The sequence below is a fragment of the Opisthorchis viverrini genome, assembly GCF_000715545.1.
Source record: "Opisthorchis viverrini unplaced genomic scaffold opera_v5_114, whole genome shotgun sequence".
Taxonomy (NCBI): domain Eukaryota; kingdom Metazoa; phylum Platyhelminthes; class Trematoda; order Opisthorchiida; family Opisthorchiidae; genus Opisthorchis; species Opisthorchis viverrini.
In genome coordinates this window covers 1,290,316-1,316,530 of record NW_008751769.1, presented here as the reverse complement: position 1 = coordinate 1,316,530, position 26,215 = coordinate 1,290,316, and the positions used below count along the sequence as shown (strand labels likewise).

Here is a 26,215-nt window from a genome sequence, read left to right as displayed (position 1 = left end):
TTACCGATAGCCCAGATAAAAAAGGCTAAAAAAGGCTAAAAAAAGGCTAAAAAAAAGGCTAAAAAAAGGCTAAAAAGGTTCAAGACCGTTGAGCGACCGCGCAAAGTAGAAGACTATTTGAATTGTCTCACATCTTACTATGTTAGTCCTAGTAAATTGTGTCTCTGACTAACCTTTTGCAGATATGCATGTGATCTGTTGTAGAAAATTTCCATAAATATCTCTGCAATTACCCACATTAACATGCTGATTTGTAAACTTTGAGCATATATATTTTCGGGACCGATACAGTCAGACTTCATAGTGCAATTACTTGCCTCATCAGATTACGCGAAGCTGCAGGCAATACCCTCTGGGTTTGCGGAGACGAAGCTACTTTTAAGGAATAGTGAAATCCTCAGGCAGGTCACAATCAATTTCACCCCATCTAGGTACTCGTAAATCAAGCATCGTCCCCGGGTGTCCATCAAAGTTATTTCGCAACCTTACATCATATTTTATGTTTATACACTCGTTTGCAAATTGCGCTGATGATAATGTTAGACTTGACTGAATTTCGGAGACCTTTGCGACTATGCGAATTTGGACTAAATTTACCGAACGTTGAAGTATCTTTTTAGGTTTTGCCAGATACGCACATTTGTAAACTGATTCCTTTTAAACGGGGGGCCCATCTAAATCCCAGCTGAATCTCGATTTGCTAGGAATGTCCGTGATCGGTTTCGAGCTTCTTACGGCTCACCAGATAGTTTCAATCCCTGCGTACCTGTGAGCTTCATATTCTACTTGAACCTATATTGTACACAAATCTCCATATAAATCCATTTGCGGACCAGTTTGATTTTAGGTGATACCTGATCAAAGCTCAGCTGAATCTCTTGTTTGTGATATCCTTTATTTGTCCGTCATACTATTATATGATGATTGCGGTTTCGGTTGTTCAGGATTCCAATGCCGCCCAGTATTTTAGTGATCCCAAATCGACATTTTTCATACAAACATACATACTACATTTTAAAATAATTTTCAATCACGACTGAGTAAATGTAATTTAGCTGCCCGAAATACGGTTGTCTTTTATTTTCATTTTTTTTCAGATCTGGCTTGTATTTTTTGGTGATGCTAGTTACATTTTTTATGCTTTAGGACGTCAAATAAAACAAAATCACCTTGAAGGTAGAACCGGTAAAGCCGTTTTACTTCAAGCGCCGTATTCACAGACCATGTATGGAGTAATTGTAAGGCCAAATAGGAGTTCTGAAGTGCCTTTTTACGCAGTGAGCCACAAAGGTTTCACCTATTTACGGGCTTCCTGTTCTACAGGAGCATAAGTTTTTTGGTCACTTCAGGTTATACACAGTTATCAACAGAAGGAAACAAGTCCAAACAAGACTTCTAGTACAACCCATTACTGAGGAATATGACGAAAGCTTTTAGGATAACGGATGAGATGGGGGATGTACATTTGAGTGGTTGATTTTCACTTTGTAGCTCACTCACCTGAAGTGAGCACTGCAGTCAATAAGTATTTTCCAATTGACCATTATGAGAATTCTCAAGAAACTCACCCTGAGAATATCTGGATATGTAATTGCCGCATATAGGGTCGATACTTTCAAGTAGACATTTTGCTTTTCGAGTCACGTCTACCGATTAAATGTACCAATATTTAAATAATTTAGGTAAAACCACGAGTGTAACGGTAAATACTACTGACGAGGCATGCGAGCAGCATGTTTTCTCGTAAATCAGCATCACGTCTCTTAAAAAGTTGGATTTATCAGGGACTTCGTGGAATCAGTTTGTAGCATTTGTTTGGATTTGAGTGATAGTAAATGATTATCCAGTAAAGTTCAGGAATACGCGTTCGAGGAGAAAGCAGATACCCAGTTTTTATGAACAAGATGCATATGAGAGCTTTGTTTCCCTCTCTAATAGACTTTAATTGTTCAGTTGGTGTTCTCCGATAAATAGCTCCTCAGCGAAGGCCTTCTTCCTTTCACTAGTATATCTTGGATCAACTTCAATGGTAACAGAATTTGTATCGCGATTGGCTTGTCATCATCCTGTCCGAGTGTGATTTGTGAATCAGTGTCAGCACTTCGAATGCTCATGGATTCAAATTTTTTACAATGAAGGCGAATGATAAAGCAGCGTTGGGTTTGCATGAATGGATTTTTGAAAATTTGCCATTTCAAGATATATACTTGCTATAGTGACATCCAAAGTTTGAACAACCAGCACTTGACAGAAAATTTATTAGCAGCCAAGTTGTAAAAGTAAAAATATCATTGATGTTGAGTGAACTGATTCCTGCCATCTAGTCAGTGCTCCCTGTTCCACCAGAAAATCTGACCAGCAAGGACATTATCGCATTTAAGCGAAATCAGTATGAATCCGACTGTCATAAAATCTAACCTCCCGACTCTAGGAAGTAGCTATTAATGAACGAATAAAGCATAATTGACTTTTTAAAAGCGGACAAAGAGCAATTCACTCTGATGGTGGCGTGTTTCGGACGTCCTGGCAAAAGGGCTAATCAGTCGGCGCAACTAGGAGAGATACTGGATCGTAGATTGACTCACCGGGCAAGCCAACCACAACACGTGAGCATGAACACTTTCGCTTTTGTAAACTTCAAATTTCACGAGTGTCTAACGTAGTCTGCTAAAGTGGTCTTATTAGTTCTTCACTTTCCGTGTCCTGAGTGCTGGTTGCGCGACGATTGCAAATCGATGACGAAATGTTCACTCCCATAGTCAGCTGTTTTTGGCTCAATGCTGGGGATGCAATGTCAGTCAGGCAACTTTAGGAAACTCACGTGTGGTAAATAATCGGAATGCCTGTTCACTAAATGGCAGTCGTCTGATCAACAGCATACCAGTAGTGACACTATGGTAGGAAGTCTCAGGATATAGAATTAGTGAATATGTGAAGTGAACCCATTCGTGTCAGATAAAGTGTTTAATTCGTACAGTTTTGCTGGGGTCTGAACCCTTTTGTTATTCAGTATACATCGACTTCAAGGCAGAGAATATTCTGGGTCTGTGGACAAGGTTGAGTATTCCCCACTTGTCTTTGCTAACCTAAAGTTCAACCAGCTAAAAATACCACTGCTACGGACTGATCAGACTTGATCTTCTCTCAATAAGTTTCCGCTGACAGGTTTTTAAAAAGAGGACACTTTCCCTCCACGAGGGAGAATTTTTCACTAATCATTAGCCTTTGGGCTGCACGGCTGTAATCCGCCCCAGTTTTGTGTTCATTTTCGCAATGTATCTTCTAACGGGAGCACTTGTAAAATGCATGCGACAAACATGAGTATATTTTTTGGACATGGGTTTTATTAATGGATGAAAATCACTGTAGGTCTATGATAATGAAATATTTCTTCCGGAACTGTTGCGCTCATCACTGTTGTGCCCATTACGGGTATTCCTTACTGCACTTTTGCTGATGTTGGGTGCCAAACCGATGCAAAACTTGTACCGTGATTTCTTCATGGGGACAAATTTGTAGGACGCTCTCATCGCTCATCAATAATTTTATTTTAGTTCATCAAACATATAAGAATGTTTTAATTTTTACGTTGATTTTCCTACAAACCATGATTGAAAGATTTCAGTTTGGTAGATGATATTGATATTTATCGCATTGTTGAATGTTTCGTCAAATAAGCCCAATTTATTTCTACTGATAAAGTTTCATTCTGGTACTTGCTATTTTCTTCAAGCTTGCTATCATCGCTTATGCTTTATCCTAGTGAGTAGGCAGTAGATATTTTTGTTCTTAGCAACGTGAATATCTTGTGGAAAGCCATGTTATTTTCCGACGGCAATATCAAGGACTCAAGAATGGCTAACATACGCCCAACCGGTTTTCGCCTGATTATTGTCCAGTATATTATTTCACTGACACAATAATTATACTTTTGCTCAGAACTTAAGAAAATGGTGAACTTGATGCCGCAATACAGCCTTTCTGCCGTCAAACGAAGTGACATGAAATAAACTTTCATTTGAGCACTGTGAGGCGTACCTAGCTGGACTGGAAATCAGTTTACGTGTGGGTGCACGTTATTGCCTCTTGAGTTCTTGGGACTAAGCAGATTAGATTAGCTTCATTTGAAACTTTTTGATTGATTTAGCTATTCAACAAGTGGAAACGTAACGAAGTGGTTGAGTCATGTCAGTCTTGTTTGGAAAACTGTGCGTGCATATATTCCTTGTATTATATGGTGTCTGTGTAAAAGCGGTCCAGCTGTGAGCCCGGGGTGGTCTGTCATCCGGTGTCGGAATGCCATGCTCCAATTTACAATGGTGCACCGGTAACATAATGGGGATTGCGGCGTTTGCACCAAACCACCAAGTTCAACTGGAAAACCAGCCTGACTTTATGTTACTAAGGTATCGACGTCTTCAAAAACAGTATGCCCACACAAGAGGGACTACATGAGCGGGATTTTGTTTATTAGGACTAACGGATGACGGTGAATTTCCATCAAGTTCATTTTTCACATTTCAAAGTTGCGGTGAACGCAAAGCCAAGGGTTTATAAAACGCGCGCGGAATGTCCTGTATTCGCCATCGAACAAGATCTTCAAGCCCAGGTTTGAAGCACGTTCGAAAGAGATTCTTTACAACCGAAGCTGGCCAAGCCAGAAAGCGGGTAAATGCTATACTTACTGGCTTTCAGTATAGCGGCATCTACGAAATTTTGGTCTAAACTAGGATAGGGTCCTTTGTAATGTACTACTCATCAGGTTGCTGAAAATCCGTCGACAGCCCATGACCGGTTTCGCCCTATTTGTGGCTCATCATGTAGGCGCACTCCCCGGGTTTCCGTCAACCCTATGTTCTACTTGAAACCAAATTGCACGAAATTAGCAAACACACACTCATTTGCAAACTAATTTGTTTTTTTTTTCGAGAGACTCACCTGGAATTCAGCTTAATCTCTCGTTTGTGATGTTCTCAGTAGGACTGTGCCTACCTGATGAGCCCTAAAAGGGACGAAACGGTTCGTGAGCTGTCGACGGATTTTCAGTAACCTTATGAGTAGTGCATTAAAAAGATACATGTATCGCGATATCTCGAATATCGTAGCGACTGAAACATGAGGCGTCCTGATGCAGCACATTCAGTTGCCTGAGAACATCACAAACGAGAGAATGAGCTGGGTTCCAGGTTCTCGAGAAAACAAATTAGTTTGTAAGTGACTGTATATTCGCTAGGATAGGTTCCGTTTGGTTCATTTGTTCTTACGGCTTGCTTGTAGATTAGGTGTACCTGCTGAGGTTATACACATAGTAGAGTCCAACTAAATCACATCGACAACTATCTTGGGATGGCGTAGGTAGCTGGAAGCGGTGGACGTCCCCAGCACCTCACTTCCACCACTGAATCCTAAGGAAGATGCTGCTGGCTAAATGAAATCTGTAAGTGACGAGGGTGAGCTAAAACAGTTAGGAATCAGCCTCTTTGTAATAGCGCAACGTGGATAATTAGCGTAAACTGTGGGGGAATTTAAATTTGATCCTTCTGAAAACTAATCGGTGTTTCATGCTAATGGTGTTTATTTCAAGTTTCTAAACCACAGAAGATGGAGAGCAAAACAGTGTTAATATGCTGGTTGTTCTCCCCCAAATCTTTACGCCATGATCGATATTTTATGGCTATGCATTCACAATAATTTTACGTATGCATTTTTGAAAGGATTCGCGTGATATACTGTTTATCGGCTGGCCTCATGTCATATGGTGGCATCGCTTCTAATGATTTGTAATCTTTAAGCTATACTTGTTTACAGAATGGAACAGCGTTGTTCCCACATGGTTGCTTAACATTTTTGGCGGAAGCTTCCTGAGGAACTTCCAGCCGAGATAACCATATGCGTGCTGTGGATACTCGCGTAGTCGAAGTTTGAATAGCTAAATGTTCTTGGACATAATATGGATGCACCAAAATTTCATGTTAATTCAGCAAATCATTATTGAATACCTAATTTTTCTTGAAGATTCAATGCACTGGGTCCATTGTCTTGAACGCCCTTTAGTGACCACCTTAGGCAATTGTGTCGCTCTCAGTGGCTTTTTATTTTTCTAGGTTTCATCTCAGCTTTCTTCTGTTGTTGGAAGTTACCCTCTGATGTGGAATTCCTGNGGTTTCCATCTCAGCTTCTTCTGTTGTTGGAAGTTACCCTCTGATGTGGCATTCCTGAGCAATAAGTAAAAGGCGCATTTTGACAATAGCTCACCAAACCTCTTTTCTATTTCATATTCTCCTCTGCTAGTTACCGATAAAAATGTTTTGTGGCCTGTTTTGTCCATCCCACCCGTCTTACGGCTTCCCACGATAACGATTTATAATGTTTAGTGATTTGACCGAGTGGCGAAAATGAATTTCAGCGGCATTTCAAACCCATTTTGCCGTATTTGTGAGACTATTCAACAAAAACTAAAAGTGATTGGACAGAATGAATTTACAAATGACTATTACTCAATTGGCTGGCGGGATTTTAATGAGTTGCCTAATGCGTGTTTGGGTCCACATTTTGGTTTCTTCTAAAAATTGTTTTCGGACGCATTAGGAAATCAGAATTATATTTGAGGCCATGAATGAACCCACTCGATTGGTTATGTAGTGATTCACAATATTTCTCAGTGGAAAATGCAAGCCGTTCAAGTAGAAAGTAGTTGACAGATCTTACAGAAAAATGCAAAGTTTGTTTTTAATGATTGGCGGAGGATGTGTGCGATGGAAAGTTGAAGTTTTTTGATAAAACTCCATCTCGTAAGTATCCGAACAAAGCAAACCGACCCGAAAATTTGCCAATTTTTGTGGCTATTTTAGACTGTATTTCAGGTTCATCATCAATTAACAAATCGTAGTGGCTTTTATACGCGTCTGGCTTGGTCTGGTGCCCGAATTTCAGGCACCGTCATAAGCACCAAACTCTTGACCCATTAATTTCACTAAGAGTCGGCGTAAAATAAGTCAATCGAAATATAGTTTTGGCACACGGAGAAACAGTGACAGCGAAATCTAGGATTCAACGGGGTATTCGACCGTTTGACAGCAATAGAATATGACCGCCCAATTGTGAAGCTCGAGTTTGACATCTAAATAGAAGGAACACTGAAAAACTTTTGTATCTTACACTATCACACGACTACCTGCATGAAGTATGACAAGAAATAAGTTATATTTTTCCTTGGTTTCGCTGCTTATATGATGATGGTCATAATACTATCTGTGGCTTTTGTTCGAAACCGCACATTGTAGTTCTAAAGCAACATAAGTCGAAAACCACTTGGCAGGAAAAGATAGGTGAATAAATGGGAGCTCTGCACTGTGATGTTACTTATTAATTGAAGCCGCCCATTCGGTACTTTGGTGAGCTAAAAACCTTTTTTTCATATTGAAACTGGCCAGATAGATCTGCGAAAATGCCAGTTGGAATGAGTTGGTGACAGATTGTTGGCCCCAAATTACGTACTCTCTAGAGTCCTTACAACTATGTTCTCAAAGACAGTGCAGAAATTTTCATTTTGTAATTATTCGTAATTGTGTTCTTGAAATGCTTTTCTACTTTTTAAACAATGCGTAAATGGGTGTTAATGATTTGAACAATATTGAGTTAGCCTTAGTGGTAACCAAGTTTGGTTCTTCTGAAAAACCCTCTTTTGCTTGTGAACAATGGACGTCAGAAAAAACTCCATTCATTCGACAAAGGCCATATGATCCCTAAGTTATGCGCACAACTGAGTTCATCGAAGATGTTTAGGACATTATGGTTGATCAGCGGCTGCACCATTACACCACATAGTTGTCGAATCTCTCCGACAGAAACAATTGCTCATGACACAAAAGAATGTCTCGGAAGAACATTTTGTGCAATAAGCACTGTCGATTGATTGAGTTGCTGCTCAATTTTCACAAGTATGCATTGAAGTGAGCGCAGCTGCCTACACGCATTGACCAATACCTGAAATGGTGGACCCGTTTCCACTATCAATGGGATTAAATTACTCAAGTTCGAGAACTCGTATTGATAGTTGAACAAAAATTAATTAGGCCCACACAAAAAACGTTCTTCAAAGTATTTGAAGGACTTCATCCCGATTTCACAGAGGTTTAGTGTGCATTCCAACTTGTTCATTTCCTCTAAATAGAAGGGGACCACATTTGTGCCTGAGCGGCTTCTTGTTGTCCCAAACATTTCTGTTTGATCGATATTTACTCAGCTGTTTCCCTCTGTTTCCAGAAGATATAAAAAACGTCCTACAAGCCAAAATTTGGAGGACACTTTTCTCTCCTTTTTTGCCAAGCAAGTGATTTTACAAAAATACGGCTTAATTTAGACACTCTGTTGTCCACAATACAACCGCAGTCCTTATATTGCGTGTCGGTATAAAGACCACCGGCTGATATAAATGTGAATATGCGTCAGGCCATCATTATGAGCTTTATATCTATATTCAGCGCGAACCGCATGCTTTGTGAGTCTGTTATTTGTAAAATTACCCGGTAGGTTCTTGCGCATATTTCTAACAGTATTATTTGAAACAAGGATTCAAGAGGATGGAGCTTAGTGGCGTAGTGAGCTCGAACTTGTTCTACCATCATCCGACATGAAACATTTAAATCGGATTGGGAATGTGAGATAAAGCTGAAGTCAGACCGAACCTCGAAGCTCATTGAAAACACTTGTGTCCTCAAGAGCGCAAAGCTTATGTCCACTGTAGTAGCCAGTTGCCTGTAATAAGCATACATTAGGCTCTTCGCTCCCTATATTAAAATTGAACAGGTTTGGCAACCTTGTTAATTTGGTGCCTGATACAAATGTCACATGGATATCATGGATATGCGTTTCCACCAACAAACCGTCGTTCATGTTCTTATAAGTTAACGTTTGGACGGTTAAAACTGCGGATAAACCGGACGCCGCGTTGGACTTACATTGCTCCGAGTACGTTTGCTGCACACTAAAGACGGTTTTCGGTCAGCTGAATGCTTCAGGAACGTATTGATTTTTTTGCTTACATCCGCAAGACTCTAGAGAACTCAGATGGTGGATGCCATAGTGTGTCACTGTGAGTATGCAAGCATGTCAGCTTGACAATGAAATACCAGACAAAATGTGTGATGGATGGTAAGCAGCAGCAAGCAAACATTGAGTTAGCGGCCTCCAGTCGTACAACTAGATGTGGGGAAAATCGATTACACATATCTCCATGATTCGTTTCGCATTTGAATTTATCATTAGTGCAGGTTGATTAGGGCAAGAAAATTTATTGACCGAGGTATGCTCACTCTAAAGAATCCCATTTATACAGATTCAACTGGTCGCACGTTCCTTTACTTTCCAGTGTTAATCTATGCACATTGTAAAAAGCTAACTAATCGTCTTCAAATTATGCTTTGTCCACACAACGAATGCTTATTGCTGACAGTGTTAGTTCCGTCATTTTGACACGAATTCTCGACTAGCTGCAAATGGAAAGCTGCAGTAATTACAAAAGAATAGTCAAAATAAGTAAGGTATCGTCGTCTTGCTATAAAATATTGACTGAAATGTTCCAGGTTCAGTCACCTAAACACAACAGATTTGTACAGAACAACACTCTGAATCTCTTGCAGGAAGGGAAATTTAACCATTGGCACGTTGGTTTGAGGCTTTAAAAATTAGAAAAGAACAGTGTGGGCTTCACTTGACACACTAGGGCATTGAATTACATCTACGAATCTTTTTCTATGGTTGAAACAAGGCATGTATGTCATCACTCTTATATACAGATGCACCTACAGAATGTTTGGTTTTCCGAAGCGACCCTCCGCATTTTTTCCTATGCTTACTATTCGATAAGTGCTCTTGGGCATTTAGTTCATCGTCCCTTTTGGGAGTCTTTTTCTCCAGTTTTGACTTTTTCTTTAGTAATTTGCTAGAATTAACTTTCGTCCAATGCTGAAGACATTTGGAAAACGGCAATGGATCTACCACAAGTTTGGCTAGAGTGCTTTGAGCATTTGGTTAGATCTTGTCTCTGTCTCACCATTGTAACCTAGTTGAATAACAATTTCCAGCACTCAAGTTCATCGACTAAAACTAAAAGACGGATGGTGAGAAGAAATAAGGCCTGGAAGCTGTTTTTTCACGCTCAGGTCCGGTGTAGTGACTCCGGCAAATTAACTGTGCTTATGGATGAGGGATATAAGGAGAACGAAGATACAGCAAGACATACAAGAAGAAAGCTGTCCCTGACAGCGTACGAGTAAAAGAATGCTAGAGTAACCTTTGGGGGGAAGTATACCGTAAACAGAACGGATTGTACTGTGAAACCAAAGTAATGAATATAAAAGAATGCTCCCTAATCCGCAGACATTTGATGACCTTAACGAATTAGGATAGCGGAAGTCACAGGAATACGTTTGACCAAATGGCTGAATTGCATAGACATGAACACTTATATTTAGATGGCCTAATTTAATTTTTACTCCACGGAGGAATTCGAAAGTAGCCGTTTTAATAATATACATAAAGGGAGATAAAAAATCTCAAAAATTTCAAGCGCGCTTATTTCATGATGAACAACACAATGATGATCAGTCAGTAAACTTGAATACTGGACATCGCAATACCAGTATAACGGCATGTACAATTTGTCTGACCTACCAAATCTTGTATTTTTTGTTCGCACTTGTCAGCAATTCCGTGACTTCATCGCTCAATGTGCAACCAAGCAACTGAACACAACCTGTGATACATTCAGTGTGTATCTGTTCAACGCTGTATTGAACGCTGGTGGTACAATGAAAATCAACCTGTCACAAATGAGAAATGCCACATGTGACTCAGGTCCTTCACCAGCAAGACGATGTCCATCATCGAATAGCGGATTGGTCTTATCACAGTGTTGCCACATTCACCGCATAGCTAGAGTACCGCCTTGCCCATGTGTTCTGCGGAGGAACTAATTCGCATATGATCAGCAAGAGGCTGGCATATCATCTTAATTGTTGTTTGCCCTTATGTAGTATCATGCTATCATCTGACGTGTCGCAATCCTATTCATCCGAACCTATCTGATATGCACCTGATCAGCACAGCAAAAGTACTGGAAGACACTTTAAATGATCCATGGATATTTATTGCAAAAATTGCTGAGTATATCAGTACGAAGAGATGTTGGCTATGCTAGTTTCTACATGAAATGCACGTTGTATATTAATGATCACTTGTTTTAAGTTTGAGTGGATGGAAGTAATGCTTCTTTGCATTTGTTTCAAATGTTTAGAGTGGCAAACTGTTTGGAATATCGCAACTTGTTCATACGGCCCAGAGCGCATCTACTTATTCAATGTTTACCGGTCGAAATATCTGTCAAATTTTGTTAGAAAGTGGAGTCAGTCTACAGACTCAAAAGGATAATGAACATCCAAACTACGGTTTTAATGATTTCATTTCACGTGGTAAAATATACGGATGAAGATTACGACTATGTATGTACGACTATATATATATATATATATATATATATATTACGGAGCCAACTAGCAACGAGTTTCGTTGATTAGCGTAATTGGTCAGCATACGATAACCAGTTAAATGTCACTACCAGCAACAACGTCTTAGAGAGGATGCGCATGACGTTTTTGAACCACTGATGTACTGGGGAGCTTAAGCCATAAAGCCACGGTGGAAAGAATACCCCTCATTTGACAAACAATCTGCACCAAATGGCTCCGATTTATACAAAACTTGTTATCCACAAGTTGCTATAAATGATGCTCGGGAACAGATAGGCCAGTCTATCCTCATGAAGGTTTCCTAACATCAGATTCCACAAAGCATAGCGCGCACATTTTACCGTTTAGTTGCCCGTTTACGAATAGGTCGAGAACCAAGTATTTGGGATCACATGCCTGAAGATATTCAGCGCACGAGGTTTTGCATAGCGAACAATAAAGATACACTTGATCAGATTCCTGGCGTTCCCTTTCCGAGTGGCTTATTTCCACTGTCACGCAGATTCTGAAAATTAGTTGTATGCTTCCTTCGTAGTGTTTTGTTAAGACCCTAAATGAAGAACGTTTATGATTCCTATGGCAAAAGGTCACGCGTTTCAAATGACTAGAATGATTAGGCGGAACCCAGCGGTTAACCCGCAACTATTCGAAACACTCTTATGTCTTCCCACTTATACAATAACATATTTATTGCTGGGCGATCACAAATGTTGCTAATTCTGCCTGGAGATTGGTCAACTGGATGGAACTTACAATTATTTTAGGTCCTTGTGAATTGTATTTTGAGGCTTGAGCCACCAAATTGAGGGATACTGCACAAACGCATGTACCACAGAAAGACTAGTGTGCCAGAACTGGTCGACAATGCACCTGTTATATCCAGTCACAGTGTGCTTCGTTTGTGTCCACAGTTCTGCCGCGAAAAGCGCGCCTAGTTCTGAAGGATGCTGTGGCTCTGAGTTTGCAAGAACGGGATGGTGTTCTGTACGTAAATTCAATGGCTGTGCGCTTGGGGTTTGAAACGAAAACTGTCTAGGGAGCAATGAGTTTAAAAAATGCCTCGCCATCCGCTCGAAAGTTTCATCCTATTACTTTTGTCCTTAGAAGTATAAATTTTGATTCGGAGGGCTTTGAAGCAAACTATAAACGATATGGCAAGAAAAAGCTTTGAAGTTCCCCGCAGCACAGTCACTTCCGGCATAAGTGGAAGACAGGAACAGGTGACTTTTGTTTAAAAACATGCACCGGTTAGTAGTGCTGCTGAACAATCCAGTCAAAGAGTTTGGTCACTGCCTTTGAACTTGAAGCTAAACGGATATGCTGTGGCAAGCCATGGATGCTCTCTCGCTTCCCGAATAACTGAGGAAACATTTTCACTTTGAGTTAGACCTAATATTTATTGAAAATCCCCTGAATCCGCTTCTTGATGGATAGGTTCTGAAGAGTTCATTTTAGAGTCTTCCGTCATCCAGCAGATTTTAATGCCCCCTACATAACTTATTGCACACACGGGTAGGCAAGGTAAAAAACGCTCTCCTGCAAACGGAAATCGTTGTGAATCATTTGACAGAATAAGGATCATAGTCAAACCGGAAGCATGAGCACATCATCTGAGAAAGAAAATGAGTATAAGGTGTTGGGGCGAAAAGCATCATAAGGATAATTTAAAGAAAGATTAGTGTTGTTCGTACTTTTTTTCAAGGCTTGAGTATTGGTAGTCCACTCATGATAGCAGGAGGCCTTCATTCCACCCAAAGTTTCCGATTAAATAGGCTGACCATAAAAGCTGTTGGGAAGATTGCGGAGCTCACAATTTTATTGACAGCGATGATGGTGATGCGCTTTGGTGAGCTAGTACAACCGAACACCACTGTTATAATATTTATAGCCGTAGACTTGAGAACGATCTGGTCTGCGTTCACATCCAGATTTGAGGCAGAATATTTTAATACCAGATAAAGTATGTATAAAAAAGCCGGCAAAGGCCTCATCAGACGTAACATATACCAACCTAGGGGAGTGGTTTCTGTCCTTTCCCACACGTGAATACCCTTGAGGCAGTTTACAATGATTTACAGTATACGTGCTCCTTAGCGAAATGCGCTCATTTGCAAACGAATTTGGTTTTGCGACAGAACCACCTGGAACCTAGCTGAATCCCTCGTGTATAAGCACCAAGAAGGCGAACCCGGTCGTGGTCTGTCGAAGAACTTTCGTAAACCTTATGAGTAGTGTATTGAGTCTCTAGCTGCTCCTTTTATTCCGAAATTCTTTGGGGATATAGGCAGCAATATGGCTAAATTTAGTAAATAAATATTTATAATGGTCCGGTATTTAGAGTGTCCTGTTACTGATAACGTATTTCGTGACAGACGTGATTGGCGATGTCGAAATGATTCATGAGCCTTCATAAGAAATGAACATGTTACCAAGAATGTAGATGAGCTGCTTCGATCGCCAGATATCTCGTTCATTATAGTGTTTTTTGTACGAATTCCATTCATACAACGGGTCAGGTTTTGTGGAGCGGCAGTATGTTCGATATTGTCTTGATTTCTTTCATAAATATTACCAACTTCTCTGTTTGTTCCTCAGGACCGGAAACCTGGGGCACTATATTATCAGCGACTACCAATAAACCAGTATGGCCCCTGTGCCAAATTGGGCACCAGCAATCGCCAATTGACATACAAACTGAACGACTGCTCTTTGATCACACGTTGAAAACATTCAGAATAATCGGGAGTGATGAACAGGTGAGATCTTATTTGTATCTCACAGCGGATTTCATTTGTGTTCTGAAATTCAGGGACACATTGTGACTCAGGGAATTAACAGTGCAGTAAAGGAAATACGTATACCAAAGGCTTAGGATTTCCCTTTTATAGGACAAAACAGGGAATTGGAACCCATTAATTGAATCTTTCGTTAGGTTTTGAGTCATTCTAATCTGAAAGCAAATGGGTCATTGTGGTGGATATTAATCTATCACGTTTGAGGCCTGAACTATGTGAAACGTGTGCATGGTCATATGCCGAACAACTGCTAACTCGAGACAATTTATTAGCTGTTGATTAAAAGCTAGTTGACCTATTGAAGGAAATTAGAAGTCGGTCTGGAAAATCTATATCGCCACACGATGGGATATCATCAACCACCAAAGCGTGCCTCATCTGGGGAGGAAAATTGTGAATGCCAGTGAAAGCCAATTGGACGAAGAGCTCAAATACCACCTGCTTCAAAGCAAAATATCATAACTCTTACGATCAATTATATGAAGTGTTGAATACAGGTGTTTGCTAACATATTCCTCAGAAGTTACCAAATACAGAACTGTCACAGACTGGATGGTTTTCGAGGACAAAGATGATGAATGCTTCCTCTAAAAGACGCGCTCAATCAAGAAAGAATATGCATAAGTGGGCACACTGCCTTCTCTGAGATCCTCGGTCACCACTTTCTTTAGAATGGCGCAAATTTGAATCCTCTTCATAGTTGCTATATGAAGAGTACGAGTACGCCATCTTACTGGCTGCATGGCCACATTATGCTCAACACTGAAGCGTCTAAAGATGCTCTTTTGGTCCACGATTTAGATGTCAAATTCCTCTGCAGAGTAAGCAGAAGTACTCGTATTTCCCTGACCGAGGGCTGAAACTAAGTTCTTTTTGCAGGTAACCTACCTAGGGGATTTGTGTAGTTCCCGAATATCCGGATCCTATAGTCTTCAGAAAAGGTGAGCTTTCAAGAGGATTCAGAGTGCAATCTTTACTGAGTTTATAGAATTCTTACCGTTTCCTTCCTTTGTAGTTAGAATTCATCGTCCAGAATGTGGGTCAGGACCTTCAACTTTCATTCTTGTCAAATCAAGTCTTTCTCACCGGAGGTCCCCTGTCCTATTATTACCAGATCTTTTCTGCCCGTATCAAATTCGGTTCAGCGTCTTCCAAAGGATCTGATCACAGAATCGATGGGCGTTCTTCACCAGGAGAGGTATGAAAAGTTGGCGTATCTGATCAACCTATAAATACAGGTTATAGTTAACTAAAAGTTCGCAGACACCTTCTGTTAGATGAAATCCCCATTCCCATGAGCAGTCAAAGAAACGGGATGTGTTTCAGCTGCGGGTGTCGTTCTGTGTTTCAAAACACGCAATCAGACCACTTTTAAGCATGCTACTCAAAGCTAGACTATCTAAACCAGATAAGGGTATTTGCCTCAGCCATTGAACAAAATCAAGATAAATCTCACAAATGATGTTCCCTTTAAACTGCATTCTTTGAGGTAAAAATATGTATAGTGCGATTACGGAGACTGCTGACTGATGAGGAAACATGTTCAACCATATTACCCACACTATGCCCTTGTTACGCATGCACACATATTTATAGTGAAGTGCGCTAAGCGGAAAGGGCCAATCACCATCAAACTAAACCGATGGTGGGCAAGAAAATGGACGTTCTGGCAGTCACAAAAAGGAATTGAAGTTCTCCATTGGAAGTCACTCTTTTGTAAGCTACTGAGATTTTTATAATGGCACGCAAATCTTTTCCACCTATGAGTCGTATTCTTGGCATCAAAAATTCTGTCTGTGTGAGGATACCCATCAAACATTTTACAGTGTAATCAGGAAAGCATCAACGCTAATTTGATCAAGCCTTAATCTTGCCTCTCAAAAGATTGAGTCTGGGTTCTTACAACCTGAGAATCATATTGCAGAAACATACTTCCAAGAAAGAAGCATATTCCCCATCCAACAATCATCCAGCAAAATAATTTTACTTGCGATTGATACACCAGGTAACTCAATAAAAAAACCAGTAAAAATACCATGCATCTCGGAAGTGCCACGTAAGGCAGAAAGAGTGATATCCCTTAAAATTCTACTTAGTCTAGATTGTTGACTAGCCAGTTGAAATAGAACTGCTCAAATAACCAACGGGTCAAACGACGTTCAACATTTTGTTAAAAAGGCCGAATGAGGCCACCCACACAAAGGCGTTCTTTAACCAGACTTGATTATTACAAGGTTGGGAGTACCATTTGTAGGGAGCAACTGGGCAAAGTTTGAAGTTTAGATCAAGTGGATTGAACGCTTTTTTCCAAAAAAATTATGTGCATGACGTTTGGGTCATTCGCTCACAGACAATTCTACAGCACGGACCCACAAATCTGCATAAACTGTTCGACTACGATTATTGCGCCGTCAAACCGTTCTCGGACTGAATAGCGCAGCGTGTGCGCACAAGATTTCGTCGGGGATGTCGAAGTAAGAAGATGGGAACTATACGGAAGTTTCGACTGTGCCACTCAGTGGTTTTACTTTAAATCGAACTCAGACTCAATACGAAATTAAGGACACGGCTTTTTGATGGGACACTAACCATAAGTTTGGTGAAAACCCTATAACAAACCACGATCCGCCTTGCTCTCTGTGCGACTCGTCAAGTGGTCACATTCCTCGAGTTTCCGTCAACCTCATTTGAGAAAAGCTCTAAAAATACATTTATTTTCGCCTCTGGTTTATTGAGGTGAAAAATAAGAATGAGGGATACACCGGGGCAGCACCTAGCTAACTGGCTTGAAAAAAGGTTAAACCGATCGTAGGGTGTTGGAGCTCTTTCAACCACGTCATAGGTAATATGCTCTGTCTGGACAAAATACTGTGATATTTTAATGATTGTGTTAACATAAACACTAGGCGATCTTTGCACACATTCAACCGACAGATATTAAAAACTATTTTCTCCTCCCTCATGGGAAAGTACGCAAGTGCCAGTTCAGCTTCTACCGCATTGCAAACAACCCAGTTGTTCTTCGCAGTGAATGAAGAAACTTCCATTCTCTATCTGAGGATGGGATTACGTTAAAGTAAATACATCCAATTGGAAATAACATGGTGAAAAGTGAATATACACTCATTCGCAAACCAATTTGGTCCTTTCGAGAGACTCATCTGGAACCCAGCTGAATCTTTCGTTTATGATGTTCTCAGGCAACTGAATGTGCTGCACCATGCCGCCTCGTGTTCCAGTCGCTACGATATTTGAAATATCGCGATACATGTATATCTTTGTAATATACTACTCATAAGGTGTTCGATGGATTTTCAGCAACCTTATGAGTAGTACATTACAAAGATATGGTGAAAGGTGGTTTTTTAGTCAAGACCACATTCTTTCAGTGGCTCAAGTGGAACAACCTGCATTGGGACTCTTTCCTCCATTAAATATTGTTTACTTTTTCTACACCATTCAGTTGCAGATTTTTGCTTACAATAATGAGTTGTATAAAAACAGCTCACAGGCTTCCATCCATCCTAATGGGCTGGCGGCGGTTAGCGTTTTTTTCAAAGTAAGTATCATTTTCATTTTGTTTTGTCATCCGAGGATGATAGAATTATATTGTTTATTTTGCCACCTAAGTGATCATAGACGTACAGTTCTATCAAGTTATATAACTGGATTCATGATAGGTGACATGGACAATAGGCTGTACAGCAAAACTGTTATATGTGCCTTGGGAATGTTACCGGAGATTCGAATATACTTCTGTTTCTTAGTGGGTTCTGCAGGATTAGTGTCAGCAGCGGTGCGTGACTCAAGATAGCCGTTGTTGCCATTAAAAAAATAAAAATGTCCAACCAGTGAAAGAAAATGATTCTGCAAATTTTCCAGCAACCTTAGAAGTAGCATGTTGTGTAAGGAAAACGGCTGTCTCTATATTTATGATTTTTATTTTAGAAATGCAGGTTTTAAGGGGACGCCATTCAACCTCGTGGTTAAAGAGCATCCACTATTTCCTGGTATTCTACGTTTGTAAAACGTAGTGTGAAGTAGCACTGGAGTTCATCGCTTGAGTAGTCCTGATTATGTGTGTGCGGAACTGAACATTTCCACTCAAAGTGATCAGGGATAGATGGGCGAAGTGGAGGCAAATGAATCTGGCACAGCACCAAGCACGCAAGTCGTCCATGAATTCACTCAAGTAGTGCGGAGCCCGACGACGGATATCGCGCTCGGGACCACAAAATATGATGCCGGTAAGTTGCTGAGCTGGGTAGTTTCCGTCACCCCCAGGCGGGTCGTCACGCTCTGTGCCTCCAAATGCCTCTAATGAGACCAATTAGGGTTGACCACTTTCATCCTGAATTTCTTCTGTTTTTTGAGTCAGAAGGCTTGCACCAACAACGGCAGCCAAACAAAGTCTGTCAAACGATCACCACCTGTGGTCAATTGCTTCACAAATGTACTGAGTCTGTTTGTTTTACTGGCACAGTAGTAGCGTTCTCCTTGGAGGTTGGTTAACGTTGGGTGGTGTTCTAATCTTTCCGCTGTCTTGATGTGGATCGAAGGGGGTGCCTGAATACGTATCGATGAATCCTGTTCTCCAGGAGTTAGGACGGTGACAACGCTTATAAATTAATCCGATTCGGCCAGGAAGTCCGCGCGAGATTTCACCTTGTAACATTCTTTCAGTGGCTCAAGTGGAACAACCTGCATTGGGACTCTTTCCTCCATTAAATATTGTTTACTTTTTCTACACCATTCAGTTGCAGATTTTTGCTTACAATAATGAGTTGTATAAAAACAGCTCACAGGCTTCCATCCATCCTAATGGGCTGGCGGCGGTTAGCGTTTTTTTCAAAGTAAGTATCATTTTCATTTTGTTTTGTCATCCGAGGATGATAGAATTATATTGTTTATTTTGCCACCTAAGTGATCATAGACGTACAGTTCTATCAAGTTATATAACTGGATTCATGATAGGTGACATGGACAATAGGCTGTACAGCAAAACTGTTATATGTGCCTTGGGAATGTTACCGGAGATTCGAATATACTTCTGTTTCTTAGTGGGTTCTGCAGGATTAGTGTCAGCAGCGGTGCGTGACTCAAGATAGCCGTTGTTGCCATTAAAAAAATAAAAATGTCCAACCAGTGAAAGAAAATGATTCTGCAAATTTTCCAGCAACCTTAGAAGTAGCATGTTGTGTAAGGAAAACGGCTGTCTCTATATTTATGATTTTTATTTTAGAAATGCAGGTTTTAAGGGGACGCCATTCAACCTCGTGGTTAAAGAGCATCCACTATTTCCTGGTATTCTACGTTTGTAAAACGTAGTGTGAAGTAGCACTGGAGTTCATCGCTTGAGTAGTCCTGATTATGTGTGTGCGGAACTGAACATTTCCACTCAAAGTGATCAGGGATAGATGGGCGAAGTGGAGGCAAATGAATCTGGCACAGCACCAAGCACGCAAGTCGTCCATGAATTCACTCAAGTAGTGCGGAGCCCGACGACGGATATCGCGCTCGGGACCACAAAATATGATGCCGGTAAGTTGCTGAGCTGGGTAGTTTCCGTCACCCCCAGGCGGGTCGTCACGCTCTGTGCCTCCAAATGCCTCTAATGAGACCAATTAGGGTTGACCACTTTCATCCTGAATTTCTTCTGTTTTTTGAGTCAGAAGGCTTGCACCAACAACGGCAGCCAAACAAAGTCTGTCAAACGATCACCACCTGTGGTCAATTGCTTCACAAATGTACTGAGTCTGTTTGTTTTACTGGCACAGTAGTAGCGTTCTCCTTGGAGGTTGGTTAACGTTGGGTGGTGTTCTAATCTTTCCGCTGTCTTGATGTGGATCGAAGGGGGTGCCTGAATACGTATCGATGAATCCTGTTCTCCAGGAGTTAGGACGGTGACAACGCTTATAAATTAATCCGATTCGGCCAGGAAGTCCGCGCGAGATTTCACCTTGTATGCGACATCATGGGGTACGTTATCAGACATTAGCGCATCAATTTATCACCCAACCTCTATACCTCTCTCACTCTATATATATATATATATATACATATATATATATATACCTCTTTATTGTTTTGTTTCCACTGTTCTGGCTGGTGACCCGCTTTCGGTCACGATGAGGTCGATGGGATGATAATGGACCGACTGAGGTGTGTTAGCCTGCAGTGGTTGTTTCCACTGTTCTGGCTGGTGACCCGCTTTCGGTCACGATGAGGTCGATGGGATGATAATGGACCGACTGAGGTGTGTCCGTGTAGCCTGCAGGTGGCCACTAAAATCGCAGCAGAATGGAGCCCGAAAATAATCATGAGACAGTTCGATAGCATGATATCAAGCACTGCTTCATCCGAGGGGACACCAATCTGCGCAGCTATGGAGGGCAGTAGGGCGTAGGGATAGGTTGTTGGATGTGTCTTGGTACATAAATTATTATTACACCACGATTCAAATAAGCATGATGCCTCTCTCGATCCTGATATCGTTAAATGATCGTATAGGAACAGAAATGGGCTAAATACTTCATCAATATTATGCCATGTTTATTAACTCGGAGTTTTTCACGCTAAAGTTAATTCGTTCAGCAACTTACAGACATGAGGAATGCAAAGAATTTCGTAAAGGATCTGGCGAAAAAAAACAATTAATAAGATTAATTCCTAGTTCCATTAGTTTCCTTACTCCGTTCGTGTCAATTAGTAGTTGAAACATGCATGCAAACACACTCGCATCTGGAACCACTCTGTTAAATTTGACTGCAAATGCAGCAGGCGAAATCTATCCACTAATTGTCCTGGTCAGCAAAACGGAAGTACCATTTGCATAAAATCTAAACGACTCACAATTTAGGTGCATTTGTTTTGACGTGAGTGTGTGTGTATGTTGAATAGCCATCTTAATGAAATTCAGAGCAACACATGAGAGAACCATCACAATCAAACCGATCCAGTTGTGTGAGTGAGTCAGTTTACAAGACCTAAGTGTCATCAGTGGAAAAGAACAATTTTTCTTAGTTTTTCTCATTAAGGAATAGGAGCTGAGGTCCGGGAGCCAGGACAATGCCAAAACTCTATTAGCATTATTACTCCAGAAATAGGGAGAAGGGCCGGATAATCACTGCATAGCAAATCAATCTCTGACCATGTCTAATAACCCCAGTTCTCTGGTCATACTCTTTAAACCGTTCTGCATGGACTTCATCTTAATTAACTCTTAATTCTCCCAAGGCTTCACAATATCGGCTTGAAACAAACTGAATGCACAAGAAAACCAGTGATATGCTTGGAATTTTGATGGCCGTCATTATTCTTGTTAATATGGATAAATAGCGAATAATACGATCCACTAGAATTCTCATACTGTTTTGACTTCATCCGATTTGACCAAACCTATTGATCTGGCTCTCTGAAGCAGTTAGGCGACTTAGGCGTCCGACTTAGTGTTGACCAACATTTGTGTGGTCCGGTAAACGAGCAAAATGCCAACGTGTTGAATGACACCTAGCATATTTGGGCTGTTTCATGACTGCTGAAAAGTAAATTTCTACGCCTTAATTTCAAAATCCTAATAGTCTAAGAATGGGCAAACGATTGTCACATGACAACCCCTAATGGGGTCGGTTTTAGTTTCAGTCTTCTCAGTACGCACTTTAATGATATGTAAGGTCGGAGAACAACCGCTCTACTTCATGCTGACGAGAATTTGCATATAGTCGGGATGCTTCCTTCTCTAACTTTTGGATGATGCATACTAATAAGATCGAGCTGGTGACCTACCGACAAACCTACTAAGTTTTAGTAATGTGACAGCCTGGCATGAGTGGTTTACTGTGAAACTGGCATATAATATACTTTTCAATTTCTATCGATTTTTGCTGAGATATATCATGGAACAAGGTTTCGTGAGCGACATCTCCGGTGATCTCCATACAAATGGACGTACAGTAAGAAAGACTACAAAATATTGCAATGAAACTTTACTTAACAGTATCGTGGTCAGCAGCGCTTTAATAAAGTCAGTGAGATTGAAAGTAAGAAGCATCACATTATTGCCGCATGCAGCACTTTTTCTTGTCATATGAGCCAATCAAGCTCCTCCGTTTAAACTTCACATTGGACCTTGAAATTTTAATGGATTGACGGGTTTTGCCATAGAACTTCGACTGCATGAAAACCATTCAGTTGTTCACAGATTCGGTCAGTGTCGGTGGAGGATACGTCTTTTTTTCTTCATTTAATTCGGAATTTCTTAACCATTGACGCCACTAATAACGCAGGTGCCCGGATGTTTCTGCGGACAATGTCTAGGTAGCATTTAGTGAGGCACGGTGAAGGATGTACTGCACAAATCAGCAAAAACCGGTCCTCTGCACAAGATAAACATGTACAACAATAACGTCGACCTATAGTTGACTAATCTTTCGGTTGTCGAGATCTACCAGTCGGAACCTTTGTCCATGGTTCATGCCCAAGTTTTATGTGGATTGGTTGCTTTCGCTCATATGCATTCTACGGACCCATCAAAAGTGGATTCGATATTAAAATGAGAAGACAGTGTCAAAGTAAAGGAAACATTAATGTCATCGAGAGCGGCTCGGTAGAATGCTTGGGTCCGCAAATAATGTGACTACTTCAGAGACATAAAAAATGAGCCGTTTGTACTTGGCCGTGAGAGGCGGATAGTCGGATTTACTGTTTCAATTTGAATAATAAAATAAGAATACAACAAACGGAACCAGGTTCACTGTCCCCATGTATGTGCAAACATACGTCTTACAATCAACAACAGTCACTTATCAAATCGTTATCCGATTTCCCTCTCTGAAGTTGAACTCGGACTTTGGTGGTTAATCGCTCAGATAATCTTAATGGAGCCTTGATGGAGATATGCTTCCGTGTGGAAGTTAGAGCATAGCGAGGTAGAAGTTTACTGGTGGAACAACTGCCTGCATCTCGTATCAAGTGTTTCTAATATAGACGTCATCGGTGAACATCCACGATTCCAGTGAAGGTAATGTCTGCCAAAAATACACCTGATGGGAAATGATCAAATCGACACTGTGATACATTTAACGATTTCAAGCCCCATAAAACGCAGGACATGGAAATGTCCACGCCACCACTAGGAAGAGCAAATGTCACCACTTCGTAGCCTATTACGGCTAGCTTACAGTCGGGTTAAATGTTTCGTCCCACTTCTGCTGACAGTTCCTGACTCATTCAGTTTTTTGTGTTTCATTACGTGAATTTCAATTTATTTTAGAGTTGTGTTTTCACAAAACGTCAAAAGTTCGAATGATAGAGATAGTTTAGTTCAGTTTGGTCTATTTGCTACGCACATAATGTGAACTACCTAGCAAGGGTACGTTGTTTCCACTACTATAGATTCGGTCACCGGAGATCACGGAAAATACCGCCTAGGGCTGCGGACGGTGACATGTTCAGTTTGTTTGGGAACTGCGCAGCTGCGCATCGGTCGCTTTCACTCGGCACAGGGTTGGATGAAAAGAGCTTTGTGAGACAGTCTTCTGGCATGTGGAGTAATTGTCATTAGCTGTGTAACCCACGAAACCTGTCTTATTCATCAATCATGGGTTGTTTCTTCCTCCGAAAACCATTTTGCACAACTCAGCATTGTTAATTCCATGTTCACATCAGAGACACCGATCGTCAAACACTGACATTTTTGAAACTTTGCGCACATAGTCCATGTTTCTAATTCATAAACCAGTATGGATCGCATGATTTACGAAAACCACCATCGTCCTCTTGATTTTAGAATTAATATTCAGCCAGTCGTCAAACACTGACATTTTTGAAACTTTGCGCACATAGTCCATGTTTCTAATTCATAAACCAGTATGGATCGCATGATTTACGAAAACCACCATCGTCCTCTTGATTTTAGAATTAATATCATCTTCAGCCAGTCCACCGGAACTTAAGCAACCATTTTGACAAACATGTTGACGTTCCGTTTCGACTGGTCCGTCTTCATGTATAAGGTTTGGGTTTGACCCTAACCGGTCTCGTAGCAATGTGTAGGCGTGAGGCTAAAACGAAATAGTCCTGCAGGTTTGGTTTGGTTTTTTAAAATGGCTTGGATTTTGGAATAATCAAAACCAAGATGAACTTACTCATTGTCTGTGATCGAATGCATTTCTACCACCGAGGTGTCAGAAAAGGGTACAGAAATTTCTGCACATCATTAACAGGATGAGAGAGAGCATCCTTTTCTTTCAACACCGAACGTGATTACTCGGGATAGAGCATGCTTTGTGCCCTTATACGCTCACAGGGGTTCACACATAGTATCTTTATGGGGGATATGAATTTGTAAAGGACACTCTTGATCGTCAACGTTTCTAACGATCGAAAAAGTCAAAAGCATGTTCCAAATGAGCTGAAAGGAACAATGTAAGATTACTGAAATAGTGACACCTCAAAACTTTGGCCAAAGTTCAAGCTATGGTATAATAATCCTTGGTCGGGATTGAACGCAGCTTGATTCTCACTAACCTGTATCTCCCGATCATAGAACGGTCCACGCAAACCACGAAGAAAGGGTGCTTCGATAACCATGTCACAATGATTTTCAAGGGACGTTCTAACGTTCCTTCCGAATACTGCGATAACATTTGATATGATCCATTCCACCAGCATTGTTTAAGCTCCAGATCTTCCGCAACTCTGTTTCCAGAGCACTCACGAGGGCCGCACGACATATTTGGCAGAGTGGGAAGTGTATACCATTCAGGCTTTGTATTTGTGGGGATAATATATAGTTCTGTTTCTGTTGCTGAGCGCAGGGTGATGTCGGTGGTCCATTCATCCCACTTGGTTCTTCTAAAGGCTATGTTGAGGGTGGGTGGATGAACTGCTCGTTTTGTGAGTGAATTGACGTTCCGTCTTTGTCGCACTTTGTTACTCTGACCCTTGACCGCTTTTGGGTGGCTGACCATATCAGCCGAAATAGTACGCGGTTGTTTCCCAAGTCTTCACAGTCCGCCGGCGTTTTCCGCCATTCTTTAAGCCCTTGATTACTGGTATTTGAATGGTCTGCGTGTGCTACCTTGGTCGTCAGCTTCCGGCATGGCCATTTCGATAGAAATAAAATATGCTTATTTCGACGAGCAGTTATGTAAGCTGAGAGCATAGCTTCCTGAATCCGCTTCCAGTCAACCTCCCACCAGTCTTCATCCGCATGACTGCGTATTTAGTGGCTTTCAGGCCAGATTAACTTCACGCTATTTAACTAGTGAAACTTATCAGATCTGATTAATGGATTTGCTCGGCTTTGGCACGCGTAATGCTGACGTAAAGTGAAGTGATGACCAGGCTGCTCAGTGACGTGATCAGGTTCAAGTTGCATATTCTAAAGGGAAAGCCAATCTTTAATGGAGGTTTCACATTCGCAAATGGTAACCATGTTAGGCGTGTGAGCATTTGTGCTGGAAGTTCGTAGTGAAAAGGAACAGAAAACTGAAGAAGGCACTCCCGAGTATCCGTTCTCTAAGTGTCGCCTCCAAATCTACCACACAACTTTACTCTTTCCGGGCTTATTTGCACAATCAAAGCGTCCATCTCATTTGCCAGGGGGACTACATCCGTCCTTCTTGCTGACCGAAGCAGTCGCGACAGATTCCGATAAAACCCGTCCTCCGCAGTTCAGAACTGCAGCCCGTGAGTGGTATGCCCATAAAGCAAGTGAATCCGCTTAGCACATCTACCTGGATTGATCATGAAGCAGCCTAAGGAGAACTGTTTAATGGGATCCCGTCCAGTAAAGTGGCTTCAGCCTTTTCGCGGAGCGAAAATACCATCTGCCATTGTGTCAGCATCACTAGACACCCGAAGAATGATTTTCAGAAAGTCTGTGCTCGT

At 41.1% G+C, this 26,215-nt stretch overlaps 2 protein-coding genes across 2 annotated transcripts; one reads left to right on the top strand and one right to left on the bottom strand.

The window, feature by feature from the left end:
• Positions 1-24,913, bottom strand: T265_05800 (hypothetical protein; the record flags this gene model as incomplete). Its single annotated transcript, XM_009170894.1, has 3 exons — positions 1-35; positions 9,858-9,966; positions 24,851-24,913. The coding sequence occupies 3 exons, from the start codon at positions 24,911-24,913 to the stop codon at positions 1-3; spliced, it is 207 nt and encodes a 68-aa protein (XP_009169158.1).
• Positions 14,126-19,173, top strand: T265_13868 (hypothetical protein; the record flags this gene model as incomplete). The annotated part of the gene is made up of 4 exons (XM_009170911.1): positions 14,126-14,284; positions 15,339-15,521; positions 17,787-17,882; positions 19,081-19,173. Coding segments are annotated over 4 exons (531 nt in total), but the record flags the coding sequence as incomplete, so codon positions are not given.
• Positions 24,914-26,215: the final 1,302 nt, after the last annotated feature.